Genomic DNA, 17512 nt, shown 5'->3' with positions numbered 1-17512 from the left:
CCCACAGTCCAGGAATGGGTCTAGATACTCTCAGGTGATGAGAGTATGTGAAACCAGTTGAGTGAAGGAACCAGTCTTCAAAAGAGAATGCCTATTTTGTGGCTACATACACATGCCAAAATACAACAGATGCCCAGCCGATGGCAAACTGTGCAATGCATACAACGAGAAGGGATATTTTGAGTCCAAGTTTCCAACAAAGACAAAAACGACACAAAAAAAGAGACACAACACATGAACAAATGGAAGCAAGAAGCGTGTTGCATCTCCACCACGAGTACATCAACTAGATGTATCATCATCAGAGGAGGATGAAGAATACATCCATAGGGTGAATGCGATAAAACCCCCAAAGACAAAACGAGGCAAAATACCTTCTGAATAAAAAAGTTGTTTTCCAGATTGACACAGGGGCATCTATTAATACTCTCCCTGAAAAGTTTTGCCAAGAGGATGAAACCCTATAAAGAGGGTCAATCTCTGATGAAACCACTTGGTGTATGCTGAAGAAAAATTTAAAAAACCTAAAACACAACAATCGTACTCAGTAGATTTGGTTGGTTGTTTTTGGGTTTATGGCATATCAACCCTTTCTGGGTTATTTAATGCCAAATCCAGTTATTTTGGGAATAGAATTCGATGTTGTATCCAGTTATTTTGTAGAAGGTTTTTATTCTTCAAGCTCTTTGTATTTTCAATCGTTAGTTTGTAGCTTTTGGTTTGGTTGTTTTATAGTGGATTTTATCATTTTTGTTCTGTTTTGCAGAATATGGTTGGGTTTTGCAATGGGAGGGGGAAAATGGTTACAGTATTATTGATCGGTACATTTTGGGTTGGAAAACCAGTCAGAAAGTGGGGGGAGATAGAAAGAGAAAGCGAAAATAGGAGGATGGAAAAGTAGGAAAAGGCAGGTTGTTTTTGTTTTTGCAGAATATAAGGTTTTTGGGGGTTATATTTTTTGGAAGAGTCCTGTTTCTTTAATGTAAGATAAGATTTTTCCGGTGTTGAAGATTTTTTAAAGAGTTTTTTCTAATTTGTGAAAGATCTATGCATTCAGTTAGTAAATGTTTTACAGTAAGTGGTGCTTGACAGAGAATGCATTGAGGTTGAGTTTCTCCTTTTAGGAGGTAAGAATGCGTTAGGTGTGTGTGACCTATTCTAAGTCTTGTTAAAATGACATTTTGTTTTCTATGTGTTTTTTGATGATCCCGCCTCTACTCTCCAAGTGTGGGTTTTATATTTTACTAGCATGGGTGCCCGGTGTTACCCGGGTGTTTGGAATGGTATGCTGAGCAAAAAAAAAAAAAAAAATGAGTAATTTTTTAAACTTTGACCCCCTAAAATTTATTGTTTTGGGCTCAAGGAACCTATATCTAAAATTTCAAGTGTTTAGACCCCAAATTGTCGGAGGAGTTTGATAGAGTTCTCAAAGATCAAATCGTTGAACTTGGACCCCTTAACAGCCAAATTTCTGTCCGAAAACCGATCACATAAATGTTCCCAAATCTCAGTACCCTGTATATCAAATTTCAAGTCTGTAGACTTAAAATTAACAGAGTTATTGCGAAGGAAAATGTACACAGGCACACAGACAGACAGACACGTTCACTTTTATAGATATAATAATAGATAATTTGTTATTTTATTTTCATTCCATTGACTTTGCCATTTCCCAAGTATATAGCTGTTGATCAGGGGTCCAATATCCATGTATGGGATCCTGTGCCCATCATTGCCTCCTTAGCCATAGTATCAGCTCTTTCATTGCCCATGATTCCCATGTGGCTAGGGATCCAGATGAACATTTTCTTTTGGTTGGTAATGGGATTTATTTTGTTTAGGAGTTTGAGAATAGAATTCGATGTTGCAGGGGTTCTCCTGTTTTCTATTTTTTATTTTATAGCTGTTAAAACGGATAAAGAGTCAGAGAATATAATGAATTTTTCTGAGTTTTCCTAAGCAATAATATCCAGTGTTAAATCTATGGCTCTGGTTTCAGCACTAAATATAGAGGCTTCGTTCGGAAGTCGTTTGCTAATTGTTGTAGGTAGCCGCACATCCAACTAGCGTTATCCTTTGAGTCATCTGTGTATATGTATGTATAGTCAGAATAGAATAGCTTGATATTTTCAAGGTCTTTTTGAAATATGTCAGGATTTGTTCTTGATTTTTTATTTTCATTTAAGTTCAGCATTACATCTGATTGTCTCATAGTCCATGGTGGGCTTTCGGATATTATAGAATGGTGGATATTTGTTATTGGAATTTGAGATTCCTCTATACTGGTTTCCATTCGAAGTCCGAAGATTTTTATGGCTTTTTCTTTTCTGTTAAATAGGTTTCTATATTTGGGGTCAAAAGTACATTGATAAGCATGGTTTGTTGGGCAAGACTTTAGTTTCAAGTAATATTATAAGCCAAGTTTTTCCCGTCTGAGCTTTAAGGGTGCTTCATAGGCTTCTGCATATAGACTTTCTTTGGGGGATGTTCTATATGCTCCCAAGATTAGTTTTAGTCCCTCATGGTGAATGGAGTCAAGGATGTAGGAAGACCTTGCTGACCCATAAATGAAACAGCCATAATCCAGTTTCGAATGAATTAGAGTCCTGTATAGTTTTAAGAGTGTTTGTTGGTCTGCTCCCCAGTCTATGTTGGCGACAACTCTTAATAATTGTAGTGCTTTGTGACATTTCTGCTTTAAATATCTTAAATAAAATTAAATTTTTTGTCAAAAACGATCCCTAGGTATTTATATCATTTTTTTTGGCATCGAGTTTGAGGGTTGGATCATTGTGCATTTTTTTAATATTACAGAAGTGCATTCACTTTGTTTTTGACTTGGAAAATTTAAGCCCATTTTCTGTGGCCCACCGGTTTTTGTTTAGGTTCAGCTGCAAACTGTCGCTCTACTGCTTGGACATTTTTTGATCTATAACAGATCAAGAAGTCATCGACATATAGGGAGCAGTCGGTTCCAGGACTTAGCTATTTGGTAATACTGTTAATCTTTATATTAAACTAGCATGGGCACCCGACGTTGCCCGGGTGTTTGGATGTGTATGTTGAGCAAAAAAAAAAAAAATGTGGTAGTAGGGAGGCAGGCTCGAACCCGTACCGCAAAGGAGGAAAAGAACGAGGTAAAACCTAACGTTTATGCTGTTACGACCACCGCCAAACCGGAAGCGACATTTTTTAAATCCTTTCTAATTTAAGGAAAAGGACAGTTAACATAGCCCATCAAGCACACCAAGGCATTGTTCCCAGGAATAGACAAATTAGTGGAAGAAACAGTACATGGCTGCATCCCCTGCCAAGTCTTGAACCCAAGACACACTGCAAACTAATACATTCCACTTTTCTCCCAACTACTCCATAGACTGAAATTTTGGTTGATTTTGCAGGTCTATTTCCATCTGGAGACTAGTTGAAGACTATAGGCAATTTCCTGAAGTTGAAATACTCACCTCACTGTCTGCTGAATTTAGGAAAATTAGACACCAGAGAACTAATTTTGGCAAGATAGTGAAAAATGCCCCCTCTCCTTTATGAGGAAGGAGCGAGGAGCCTCGTTTTCAGATTTGTTTTTGCACATATTTTTGAAGACTGAATCGCACAAAAATAGAAAATAAAATACTCAACAGAATGGAAAAGTGGTCAAAAACAAATATATAACATTTGAAATAGAAAATAAAATTAAAGACTCGTTCTCCCTAAGTTTTTTTTTTTTTTGTTAAATTTTCTTTTAGGTAGGGGGGGAGGTTAGTGACGGGTCTCCCCCCCCCCATCTCTCTCTCATATATATATATGTATATATGTATGTGTGTGTTTGTGTGTGTGTTTTTAGGGACAGGTATCTCAAAAACTGATTTTTTGAGGGAGGGGGATATCTCACCTTCTGTGGTACAACACAAGAAGGTGCTCATGGAGAAAAATACTTTGTTATTTTTTTAAATAATAATATTTACATGAATTTTCAGAGAAGACACCATAATGAAGATAATGAAGGAGAGCGAAAAGGTGAAAAACAAAAGAGGAAGCAAAAAAGAAAAGCATTGTTAAATTGAAATTCATCAAAAAGACTTCTACGACTGAAATGGTAGAAACGAAAGATGAAAATCATGCTGAGACCGAAGGTAAAGTTGATATTGCTAACGTTCATACAAGAGACACCACCTTAGAGTTTTGCTTTTGGTTTTACGGCACATCAACCTTTTCTGGGTTATTTAATGCCGAATCCAGTTATTTTGGGAATAGAATTCGATGTTGCATCCAGTTATTTTATAGGATGTTTTTATTGTTCAAGCTCTTTGTATTTTCAATCGTTAGTTTGTAGCTTTTAGTTTGGTTGTTTTATAGTGGATTTTATCATTTTTGTTCTGTTTTGCAGAATATGGTTGTGTTTTGCAATAGGAGGAAAATGGTTACAGTATTATTGATCGGTAAATTTTGAGTTGGAAAACCAGTCAGAAAGTGGGAGGGAGATAGAAAGAGAAGGCGAAAATAGGAGGATGGAAAAGTGAGAAAAGGCCGGTCATTTATGTTTTTGCAGAATATAAGGTTTTTGGGGGGTTATATTTTTTGGAAAAATCCTATTTCTTTAATGTAAGATGAGATTTTTCCAGTGTTGTTCTTTTTGAAGATTTTTTGAAGATCTATTTCTTTGTCGTGTTTTTTTTCTAATTTGTGAAAGATCTATGCATTCAGTTAGTAGATGTTTTACAGTAAGTGGTGCTTGACAGAGAATGCATTGGGGTTGAGTGTCTCCTTTTAGGAGGTAAGAATGCGTTAGGTGTGTGTGACCTATTCTAAGTCTTGTTAGAATGACATTTTGTTTTCTGTTTGTTTTTTGATGATCCCACCTCCACTCTCCAAGTGTGGGTTTTATATTGTATAATTTGTTATTTTTATTTTCATTCATTGACTTTGCCATTTCCCAAGTATATAGCTGTTGATCAGGGGTCCAATATCCATGTATGGGATCCTGTGCCCATCATTGCCTCCTTAGCCATAGTATCAGCTCTTTCATTGCCCATGATTCCCATGTGGCTAGGGATCCAGATGAACATTTTCTTTTGGTTGGTAATGGGATTTATTTTGTTTAGGAGTTTGATAATTATGGGGTTCTCCTGTTTTCTATTTTTTATAGCTGTTAAAACAGAAAGAGTCAGAATATATAATGAATTTTTCTGAGTTTTCCTCAGCAATGATATCCAGTGCTAAATCTATGGCTCTGGTTTCAGCACTAAATATAGAGGCTTCGTTCGGAAGTCGTTTGCTAATTGTTGTATTGTTGTAGGTAGCCGCACATCCAACTAGCGTTATCCTTTGAGTCATCTGTGTATATGTATATATAGTCAGAGTAGCATAGCTTGATATTTTCAAGGTCTTCTTGAAATATGGCAGGATTTGTTTTTGATTTTTTATTTTCATTTAAGTTGAGCATTACATCTGGCTGTCTCATCGTCCATGGTGGGCTTTCGGATATTATAGAATGGTGGATATTTGTTATTGGAATTTGAGATTCTTCTATACTGGTTTCCATTCAAAGTCCAAAGGTTTTTATGGTTCTTTCTTTTCTGTTAAATAGATTTCTATATTTGGGGTCAAAGGTACATTGATAAGCATGGTTTGTTGGGCAAGACTTTAGTTTCAAGTAATATTATAAGCCAAGTTTTTCCCGTCTGAGCTTTAAGGGTGCTTCATAGGCTTCTGCATATAGACTTTCTTTGGGGGATGTTCTATATGCTCTCCAGATTAGTTTTAGTCCCTCATGGTGAATGGGGTCGAGGATATTTATGTAGGAAGACCTTGCTGACCCATAAATGAAACAGCCATAATCCAATTTCGAACAAATTAGAGTCCTGTATAGCTTTAGGAACGTTTGTTGGTCTGCTCTCCTGTCTGTGTTGGCGACAACTCTTAATAATTGTAGTGCTTTGTGACATTTCTGCTTTAAATATCTCAGATGGGGAATAAAATAAAATTTTTTTTCAAAAATGATCCCTAGGTATTTATATTTATCAGTAATATCAATTTTTTTGCCAATAATTTGAGCGTTGGATCATTGTGCATTTCTTTTTAATATTACCAAAGTGCATGCACTTTGTTTTTGACTCGGAAAATTTAAGCCTATTTTCTCTGGCCGACCGGTTTAATTTGTTTAGGTTCAGCTGCAACTGTCGCTCTGTTGTTTGGACATTTTTTGATCTATAACAGATCAAGAAGTCATCGACATATAGGGAACAATCAGTTCCAGAACTTAGGCATTTGGTAATATTGTTAATCTTTATATTAAATAAAGTGACTGATAGTATGCTTCCTTGTGGCACACCTTCCTCCTGATTTTTGAGGTAAGAAAGGGTAGATCCCACACGGACCTTGAAGTTTCTGTCAGACAAAAAATCTTTTATTAATTTGGGTAGTCTGCCCTTTAGTTCAAGATTGTGTATGTCTTTCATGATACCGTCTCTTCATGTTGTATTTTAGGCCTTTTCTAAATCGAAGAAAATGTTTGTTATATGTTCTATTTTTATGAATCCCTCTCTGATAAAGGTTTCTAAGTGTACCAGGTTATCAATGGTGCTCCTTTTATTTCGGAACCCACTTTGGAGGTTTGTAATCAGACCATTTGATTCACGGTACCAAGTTACTCCTTGGGTTCACTATTCTTTCGAATGTTTTACATATGCAACTTATTAATGCTATGGGTCAGTAGCTTTTGGGATCAGACTTAACTTTATCGGGTTTTGGGATGGGGATCACTGTTGCTCGTTTCCATATGTCAGGGAGTTCAACCCTGATCCAAATGTCATTGAAGATGTTTTGGAGGTAGATTAAGGATTTTTGAGGTAGTTGTTTCAAGAACTTGTAGTGGATCTCATCTGGCCCTGTTGCAGTGTTGTGTGAACTGTTTATGGCCATTGGTTAATTCAGATAGGGTGAAAGGTTTGTTGTAGTTTTCTACATTGAGTTGAAATTTAGTTTCTTTCAGCATCTAGTTTGATTTTTTTGAATTGTGGTTTATAATTTTTGCTAGAGGAGTTTTTTGAGAAGGTTTTGCAAGTACATTTGCTATATCTTTTTTTGCTGGTTATTTTTGTATTATCATTTGACGGGTGTTTTAGCGGTGTTGGTTGATTTTTACTAGCTGTCTTTCTAACCATATTCCAGATTTGTTTTGTTTTCGTGTTAGAGTTCAGTTTGCTGATGTAGACTCTCCATGACATTCTTTTGACCTCTTTAATTGTTTTACGGGTTTTTGCTCGGTTTTGTTTGAACTGGTCTAGATTGTAGGTAGTGGAACGACTTAAATTTTTGCAGTGCAGCTTTATGTAATCTTACCGCTTTTTGGCAATCTTCATTAAACCAAGGTCTTTTATATTTTTTTGATTTGGAGCCTTTGGGTATACATTCCCCAGCTATTGACATCAACGTATCAGTGAAGTGTTCCATAGAGTTCTCCGGTTCCTTTTTGTCTATTAGTTTTGCATTGCATTGGGTTTTATATTCCTCCCAGTTAGCTTTGTTTAGCTTCCATCTGGGGGGGGGTATCTTCAATCGGGATTGAGTTTTCAAGTATAATGGGAAAGTGATCGCTACCACATGAGTCATCATACACTTGCCAATTAATTTGTCCATTAATGTGGTTGGATCGCATAGCGACAAATCAATGGCTGAGTATGTACCTGAGGCAGGGTGGAGGTATGTATTGAAGATTTGGTTCATGAGGGACAGGTTATTATTGTTGATGATATTTTCTAGTTTTTTACCTTTTATGTCTATTTTATTGTTTCCCCATATGATGTGGCTGTTGAAGTCTCCTAGTACGATGTATGGTTTAGGAAGTTGTTCTATTATTTTGTTGACTTCGACTTCATTTATGGGGTCATGTGGTGGGATATACACGGAGCAAATTCTGATGGTTTTATGTAAAGTGATTTTCACAGCAATTACTTGTAATGTGGTGTCTAAAGTTATTTCGCTCTGAGGGATGTCGTTTCTAACTAAAATCGATACACGTCAGAAGGGCCTCTGCCAGTATTGTGTATAAAGTCGTATTGGGTGTAGTTTTTTATAGTAATGTTATCGTGTGTCTTCAGAAATGTTTTCTGGAGGCAGATGATAGCAGGTCGTAGTTTAGATATTAACAATAGTAATTTGTTTATGTTTGCCTTAAGTCCTTGGCAGTTCCATTGAATGATAGTTTGATTTTTTTTTTTTTTTTATTGTGTTCTGTCATTTTATTTGTCTGGAGGTGTTTTGTCTTCTACCTCCATCTCCTACAGTGTTCCTATTTTGTTTCCTCTCGAGGTTGATTGGGATCTAGATCTTGGTTTGTTAATTGTTTTTTTTTTAGTTTTAGTTTTATTGGTTGATGATGGTGTTTCATCTGGTTTGTTTATAAGGGTTGTTGCTTTTTCTTTTTCTTTGTTTGATTTAATTTGAGTTTTTTGGTTTGTTGGTTCTGTTTGTTTTTTTTTTGTTGTACTCTCTTTTGTAGACTGATTATTTCCAGAGTTCAGGATTAGTGTTTTAATTTCTTTCATTGGGTCTTTCATCTCTTTTATCAATTGAGATAGTTCTTCAATTTTTATTTCTGGCGAATTTTTTGTATAGCTTTGACAACTTTGATTTGTGTGTATTTTAGCATTCTTGGTTACTTCTGAGTATCTTGCATTCATAATTTTCCTGGCTTCCAGGAAGGTTATATTTTTTGTGTACTTTATTGTTATTTCTTTTAGCCATGTTTTTCATCCTTTGAAGTCAGCTGAATGGTTTTCACTACAGTGTGAGCATTTGGGTTTATTTTTTTTGCAGTCATTGTTTTGAGTTTTTGCCACATCTTACACAGATTGATGATTTGGTGCATTCGGATTGGTGATGTCCAAATTGTTGACAATTGTAGCACCTTAGAGGGTTTGGGATGTATTTTTCAACGTTCACCAATTTTAATCTCACTTGGGGGATTTGTGGAGTCAAAGGAGAGTATATATGTATTTGTCAAAATAGTTTCTCCATTTCATTTTATGCTTATTCTTTTTACTTCTGTAACACTTTGGGATGATAGATTAGATAAAATTTCCTCAGTCGAGCAATTTGATAGTTCGCTGCATCGAATGACTCCTTTTGAGGAGTTTAGGTATGGGTGGGGAGAAGTTTTAATTTTTATATTATTAAAGGTTTACCATTTGAGAATTTCTTTAGCTTGTGTTTTTTTGTTTCAATTTGATAAGTATGGTGTTATTTTGCAGTCTTTTTATCATTTTGGGTTTTATTTTTTGAGAGAAAATTTTTCCCATTGTAAAAGGTGAAATTTTATTTCATTTTTTTTTTCAAGTGTTTCCATTACTAAAAATATTGAGTTTTCTTTGATTAAGCATTTCTGTTCATCCTCTGAACTTGAAATGTCGGAAACATCTGAAAAGTTTCTTTTTGGGGGAGTTATGGGGGTAATAAAGCCATAATCAAATAAGATTGGTTTTTTCATCATCTTTGCTCCCCACCTTCCTCGGAGCCCTATATGAGAAGTGTCTGGAGGGAAACCCATTCGCCCAGGCTCAACAAGGATAGATGATATACTCGATTCGTACTCAGTAGAATTTATAATATTCAAAGATGAAGATGACTGCCAACCACTGCTCGGCCTGCGGGCGAGCATACAAGTGGATCTTATAGAGATAAAACAGAACAAGTTCCACCGTGTCATAGCAGTCAACATAGAGAAAATCCATAAGGAGGTGTTTAATTATCAACTCAGCAAACTGTCGGGCATTGCCACTCTCCAGGTCAAGCCAGATGCAATACCAGTTATAATGCCCAATTGGAGAATACCTATAGCCATATGTTCTGAACTGAAAAATGAGTTAAGTCGACTGACCAAATTAGGAGTAATTAAACCAGTAGAAAAACCCACTTCATGGGTTAGCCAACTTGTCATCATAAGAAAGAAAAATGGGATTCTCACGAGCTCAACAAAGCACATACCAATTCTCGAGGATGTTCTTCATGACATAAGAGATGCAAAAATATTCACAAAAATTCTCATCAGGATATTGGCATGTTGAGCTCGATGATGTAATCAGTGACTTTTTAGACGTGCTTTGGCCAATACTGTTGGCATCGGTTACCATTTGGCCTGAACTCCTCAGCAGATATTTCAAAGTAACCTAAATGAATATTTTCAAGATATTTAAGGATTTATTATTGTAGATGATCTAGTCATTTATAGGAAAGATCAAGAAAACTATGACACACGGTTCCACAAGACACTTCAGAAATACCAAACAATAGGAGTAAAACTCAAACCAGAAAAAACACGATCACTTTCATGGGGCATTGCATCACCAAAGATGACATTGGAGTTGACCCAGAAAAAGTGAGGGCTATAACTGATATGCCAGCACCAGGAAACATTGGAGCTCTCCGCAGATTCCTAGGCAGGACAAGCTACATAGGGAAATTTATCCTAAATCTTGCAACAATAACAAAACCCCCTCCAGAACCAAAAAAGGTGTTCTGTGGACATGGTCGGATTTCTAACAAGCAGCTTTCAATACTGTAGAAGAAGTAATCATAAACTCACCCATCCTTATGCACTAGGACCCTTATAAGGAACTGACTCTTAAGAATTATGCGTGTTAGGAGCAGCACTAACACAGGTTGAAAAACCAGTTGCATTTGCAGATTTGCTTATCAGATGCTGAACAAAGATATGCACAAATTGAGAAAGAGATGCTGGCAGTTGTATATGGCCTATAAAAATTTCACCACTATACCTACAGAAGAGAAGTGATAGTTTTGACTGACTACAAGCCCCTCATCTCAATCAGCAAAAAACTCCTATCAAAGGCACCAAAACGACTACAGAACATCCTGCTATGTACCCAGTAATACAACTACACACTCTATGTGTCAGGAAAAGATTGGCAGATACGCGGTCATGAGCACCAACAAACAAGCCAAACTTAAAAGAAATAACGTTGATGAATAATCTGACAATGCAACCGATACAGAGACTTGCCGAAAAACAGTTGCGGACTCTAACATGAGAGCACTGGCAGAAGTAATCGCCAAAGGGTGGCTGGATGATAAGGAAAGCCTGCCTAACTTGATCAAACTGTTCTCAGAAATGAACCCAATGTAAAAGATGGACTAATACTGTGAGGACAGTGAATAGACATATGAAAGAAAACGCGCATGCTGGCCACATAGGCATAAATACATGTCTGCGAAGAGCAAGAGATCTTAAATTTTAACCAGGAATGTCTAAAGAGATTAGACATTACATTGAAGTCATATCACCAGTGCCGGAAAGACTTTGGCAACAAGTAGCAGTTGACCTCCTATCATGGGGAGAGAACATCTGATCACAGTAGATATAGCAATTTCTTTGAAATTGACAAACTGGATACACCCACATCAGAAACTATGATTGAATGCATGAAAGCACATTTCACACACCATGGAATTTCAGAGGTACTGACATTTGACAATGATCCTCAGTTTTTGTCATACACGTCCAGAAAATTTGCCAGGGAATGGCTGTTCAAACACAAAACAATTCACTAGGCAACAGCCAAGCAAATGGCGCTGCCAAATGCCTCTTCCACAAATGCAAAGCGTCAGGAGAAAATCCATTTTTAAGGCTGGTGAACCGACACAATGTGGCAATTGAAGGACTAAATAACAGCCCAGCACGAAGACTCTTTGGTAGAAGGAAAAGGTCAACAAATGAACAATCCACCCTCCCCCATGTTGCCATTCAAAACCCTGCCCCTAGGTGTCTCCTTCCACCTAAGAAAAAAACAAAATGAACAAACACCCACCCTGATGCAGAGGTGGGGGTGTTACATACAACAAAACCCCCACCATTGCCCTCCCTCTTGGCCTTCGAGCAAAAATCAAAGTGTAGTATCTATTCTTCAGATGCTACACTTGTTTTTTGTTCTCTCTCAGTGAATGAAAAATCCTTCACGACTGAGACAATTTTAATTTTTGTTCCTTTTCTCCACGTTAAAAAACGACCCTGGTGTTGAACTCTGTCCCGTGGGGGAGGCAGTGTAAGGAACTCTCCTATAAAAAGAGGAGGATTTTGTAAGATGGCCGCTCTTCATTCTAATACTAACTCAGCTGGTTTTGTTTAAAGTAGGAGGTTTGTAAACAATATGCCAGGGTCGAGACCCGGCCCGGCGCCTTCGGGGCCTGGGCAACAAATGTCAAGCAAAGACCATATGTGGGGGCAACCCCACATATGTTATTGATCAATGTAGGGGAAACCCTTTATACCAATTGTCACTATCAAGCTCCCCTACTCCCCGGGGAGTTGGTCCCTATTTCTCCAAACTCTCCACATTAAAAAACGGCCTTGTGCCTAATTTGTTCAGTGGGGAAGCAAATAAATACATACTAACTCATGAACGTTACAAAATCGAGTCAGTAAACGTGAAACGAAAAACGAAACCATATAAAAGCAGTTCTACTTGTTTTATTATGAAACAAAATAATAAACTTTTATTTTTTTTACATTTCTATAAATATTTTTTTTAATATTTAAAATATATTCATTTGGAAATATTTTATTTCCAAAAAAGTAAGTTAAATATTAATTAAATTATTTATAGAAATATAAACTATGAAAGTATAGTTTACATTTCTATAAATAATTTTCTAAATATTTAAAATATCTACATCAAGATAAAATTACAATTATTCATTTTAAGAAACTTTTTTATATAAATATTTAAAATAATTTTTTTTTGTGATAACACAAGAAGTGTTTTTTTAACTTTCATACATTTATGACAAAATTCTATGATAAATCTTGTGAAAAACAAATATATTATTTCAGAAAGGCACCATTTATAAAAATGTAAACAATAAAAAAAAATTCATTGTTTTTTCGTGATAACACAAGTGTTAAAAATATTTATGACAATGTAAAAAAATGAAAGTTTATTTTTTATTGTTTCATGAAAGCACAAGAACTTAAATAATTTTTTTAAATAAAATATTACGATATAGTTTTGTATTTCGTTTCATGTTTACTGTTTACCGACTTCCATTTCATATTTAGGTAAACCGAGTGCTCTTAGACGTTTTAACTTCTCGTACTGAATTTTTGGACATTAGTCCGAATGTCATGGTTAATTGTCAGTGCTCAAACATAAGAAAACATTTTTCACATAAGATATTCTAGAAAAGAAAAATTAATGTTTATTTAAAAATGAAATGAGAAAAACTGAAATAGAAGTGATATTTTGTATTTAAATAAAAAGACAAATGGATTCCATGAAGATAAAGATAACTTGATTAACTGCGCAATTTTTTTTAATTATAAAAATCCACTAACAAAACAGTAAATAAGATATTTCCGTTTTGCTTTGAGACGTGCTTACAAATATCTAAACAATGGCGCCTCGATTGAAACTACTCTGACCCAATACATACATAATCGTTAGAGAGGTGAAAGTAGATATTTTCGATGTGTTATATATATATATATATATATATATATATATATATATATATATATATATATATATATATATATATAACGACGATAATATTTGGAACGATAGAACTATGCTAAGTTATAAACAATAGGGATAAGAAATGAAACTAAAGGTAATAACGCCTTAGTTTCGCTTCCACGTATTTTATTTTACCTGGTTTTGCAAATAAGTAATAATTTTATTACTTCATTCAAAATCCAAGATTTTAAAGTAATGCAGTTGAATTTAGTGTGTTTTGAATTTAAGTAAAAGCAATGTGTACGAACATAAACTGAATACGAAACTACAGAGTAAGTATTATCTCTGTTTGTGTTCTAAAAATGGCTGACAACGTGCGAATATGTCAATAACTAATAAAATTTGTCAACTGTGTGGCACTTTTGAAAACCTGTCGGTCTGTTCCGGTTGTAGAAATGCCTGGTATTGCAGCCATGAGCACCAGAGAACCGATTGGAAAGTTCACAAATTATTGTGCCGGAAAACTCCCTCAAAAAATTCTGAACAAATCCAAGCAGGCCAAATCTTAATAAGCAAAACAAGATTGAATAACAATAGTAAGCATTCATCGGAGGTAAAAGTGTCCAACAATCGTTCTCCGGAAGAGACATCTTCCGAAACAACGGCAAACTCGGGACCTCCAGTGTCTTCTAAACGCCGCGGAAACAAAAATAATAAAAACCAAACAACTAGTATAACTTCTTCCGAGGCGAAACCGATAGATCTCCCAATTCCTAACGAGGGGACGGTGATTGAAAAACGCTCAAACCAATCGAGCAAAAGGTCTGGCTCCCATAAGTCTTCCAACAAACGGAAAAACAAACTACAAGCACAAAAGAATGATAATGATAGCCAATCTGATCGAGATAATCCGACTATGGTCCGTGATGCGCCGAGGGTCGAAATCGACTCGAATTTAATGGGAAGAATTCACGAATTGCACCATTATGTCATAGAATGCATGGATAAATACGGGATATGTGTTGTGGATAATTTTCTAGGCGAGGATCAGGGCCTAAAAATTTTGAACGAGGTGAAATGTTTGTACGATTCTGGGGTTTTCACACAAGGTCAGCTTGTTAGTTCCCAAAATAAGGACGGGTCCGCAAATAACTCGACTATCCGTGGTGATATGATCATGTGGATGAATGGGAACGAGGCGAATTGCGAAAATATCAAGTTGCTTATGGAGTGTGTTGATAGGCTTGTACTTCTATGTAAAGGAAAATTAGGACATTATAACATAAACGGACGGACGAAGGTAAGTAAAAGATTTTGGCACTTATGCACTTATGTTACCGTTATTATTCAGGAAGTCATTCTTAACATCGGGAAGGGATGGCGTTTTGTAACTATTCTGTACTTTCACTTAACAATTTAATAAAAAGAGATATAGTAAAACTTTAATTTAACATGACAATACTATTTTAAAAAAATAGCACGGTAACATAAGTGCATAAGCTTCAAGATTTTCATTAAGTTGACGTGTTTTGTTTTTGCAACAAAATTTGAGTCGGTTGAGAAAGAGTTCTCCTCTGGCCAAAACAGAATAGATATTACACTTTGAAAATTTTAATTGTAAAAGAGTCAACATTTCTTTTACAAATTAGGCACAAGGTCATTAAAATGTGTGAGGAGTAGTGAAGATGTGTTTTTTCAGCACTGTAGCAGTGTTCTTTTCATTCTTCCATCATTTTCAATTCAGTAAACACCATAATACTACATTACTCTATTTACTTAAAATTTAATAAAAAGGAAGGTAAACAGCAAAATATCCCAAAAGAACTCCTAATCTTTTCTAACAAGCAAGTCGATCTCTAAATGGGAATGGAACTTAAGTAGGAGGAAATGAAAAAGGAATGGAGTTTAGGAGTAGATGGTTTTCTACCAAGCTAAATACAATTTTGGGATGCCAAGGTCAAAATAAAAGTAGAAAGAGAGCATCTTGTAGAATCTGTATTACCAAAAAAAATAAATAAATAAATAAAAAAGGGGATAGGGCTTTCTCATCTAGCTAACCGGGATGGACTGAAAAAGACTAAGTGTGCAATGCTCACACAAGGAACACATACTCATATTTGTACAACTTTTATCCACCTTTTGTTGAATTCTATTGGATGCAATCTTATCGTATCACATCTAATTTTAACCTTAAGCTGATGCTTGAAGAATAAAATCAAATCCTGAAGAAAAAACTGTCCATTTCCAGATGCGTTGTCCATACCACTATTCCAGCTATGTCTAGAATTGTAACATCCAACAGTACCAACTGCTAGGTATTGATGTGTGCTGTCATCTTGTTGACATACTTCCAGGACAGCCAAAGATTGCTGCAGTCAAAGGTGTTATCAGCAATTTCTTCATCAACGCTGTTGCAACAGAGAAAATCAAGCATTTTTGCTTTGCTTGAACTAAAATGTACACCCATACGTTCTGGACAAGACCATTCCTATAACAGGCCAAGCCCCTTCCAATCAGTCAGCCAAAATCTTTTTAGCTTTTGTTGTATTATAGTGTGGCTCCCAGGTTGGGAAATCGTAATAGTGCGTAGGACTCCCTGACAATGGTACATAGCAGTTTTAGTTACGTCGATCGTCCGCAGGTTCACTTGTTTACTAAGCGGTTGTGATGACAACGAGTTAAGACTAGTGAGTTATCTCACCTTAGACTGGCACTTTTTCTTTATCTTGCCTCTCGTCAATTGTCAAAAATGTCATAACAACGTTGAACCTGAAAACAAAGCGATTGACGACTTAGAACGATCAGCTGTAACTTAAAAATATGCATTAAAAGACGTAAGTCACAATTGTGTTTGTTTTTGTATAAAATTATATTTTACAATATAGTTACAATTTAAAACAAATCGTCTTTTTTCTTTTGGTGGTTCTGAAGTTCCCAGTTAGCAGTTTTCTCACAGTGCTCTGAGGAGGGAAAAATGACGCTTCGACAATACGGTCTTCAGCAACACATGCCGTGTTTCTCTCTCTCTCTGCTCTATCTGCTCTGCTCTGCTGATTCACCGTTTTTATTGGCATTTTGTCGCTTTGTTTTCTCTATCCACGCGTCCTGTCAATCGGTTGATACATGTGTTCTTAAGTCACGTTTTGACCTCAGAAGAACATTCGATTTTGTCTTCAACGAGCGACACGTGAATTACCCACTCATGCCAATATCTGTAATTCCAGAGCTTACGAGGAATGTCACGTTTATTTGTTTTGTAAACAAAAAAATCGTCGTCCGATTTCTCTGTTTATGACGTAAGCCCTTCCTCTTTTCAACAGGTAGACAATCGATTATTCGATGCCCACTCTTTTAAATCTTTTATTAAAGTTTTTTCTTTTCAGTTATGTATGATGGTTCCAGCCATTCATTACATAACACTTTTAACACTTCACTATCATTGAGAAAATTTTATTCTGAAAAAAGATCTTTACTTAATTTTTTTTAGCTGAGATATTACATTATATCATGATTCAATTAAAAGTTTGTGAGTAAAAAGTTGAATTTTATTGAGGACTATTTAAATTCTGAAGTTTTGTATCAGAATTTTGCTAGAAATGCCAACAAAAAACGTGAAACATTTTGCTTATGAAAATATTAATTTATTATCAAAACTGAAGTAACAGTTCTTCCAAAATAAGTTGGAAGAAAGTTTTCCAGTGTTTGAATGTGAGACAACAATGAAAATTCATGCTTTATTATAGGATGACTAGCTGTACTCTGCCACGCGTTGCTGTGGCTTAATTTCGTGTAATGGAAAATTCTAATAAAAAGAGGAAATGCATGTTTCTTATATTCTTAGTACAGCAATCCACTCCAAAGAGTAAAAAAAAAAGGCGAAAATAAAAAAAAAATATGGTACTCTTGCCGAATTGGATCCGGATCTTCGGGAGTTACCATCAATCATGGCTTGGGCTCGACCAACATTTAGTGGATTAAGCCGAAAGTTGCTAAACCATTGAAACACTAAATAGTTTTCTTTTTTATTGTATTAAAAAATGTGA

At 35.7% G+C, this 17512-nt stretch overlaps 1 protein-coding gene across 2 annotated transcripts in view; it reads left to right on the top strand.

Moving 5' to 3' along the window:
* The first annotated feature begins 13575 nt into the window (after window positions 1–13575).
* Window positions 13576–17512, top strand: part of LOC145260558 (egl nine homolog 1-like) — an 84483-nt gene continuing 80546 nt past the window's right edge. For both annotated transcript variants that reach the window (XR_013864320.1, XM_080118797.1), the window contains exon 1: window positions 13576–14769. Coding sequence is in view for 1 of the 2 variants with exons in the window: in XM_080118797.1 (XP_079974923.1) it covers window positions 13852–14769 (918 nt within the window). In the remaining variant the exon portion in view is untranslated. The remainder of the gene's footprint in view (window positions 14770–17512) is intronic.

The sequence above is a fragment of the Euprymna scolopes genome, chromosome 36 (genome assembly GCF_053919585.1).
Source record: "Euprymna scolopes isolate OS-2025 chromosome 36, ASM5391958v1, whole genome shotgun sequence".
NCBI classification, from domain to species: domain Eukaryota; kingdom Metazoa; phylum Mollusca; class Cephalopoda; order Sepiida; family Sepiolidae; genus Euprymna; species Euprymna scolopes.
The sequence above is the reverse complement of the archived record's forward strand: the minus strand, read 5'-3'. Positions and strand labels throughout refer to the sequence as shown.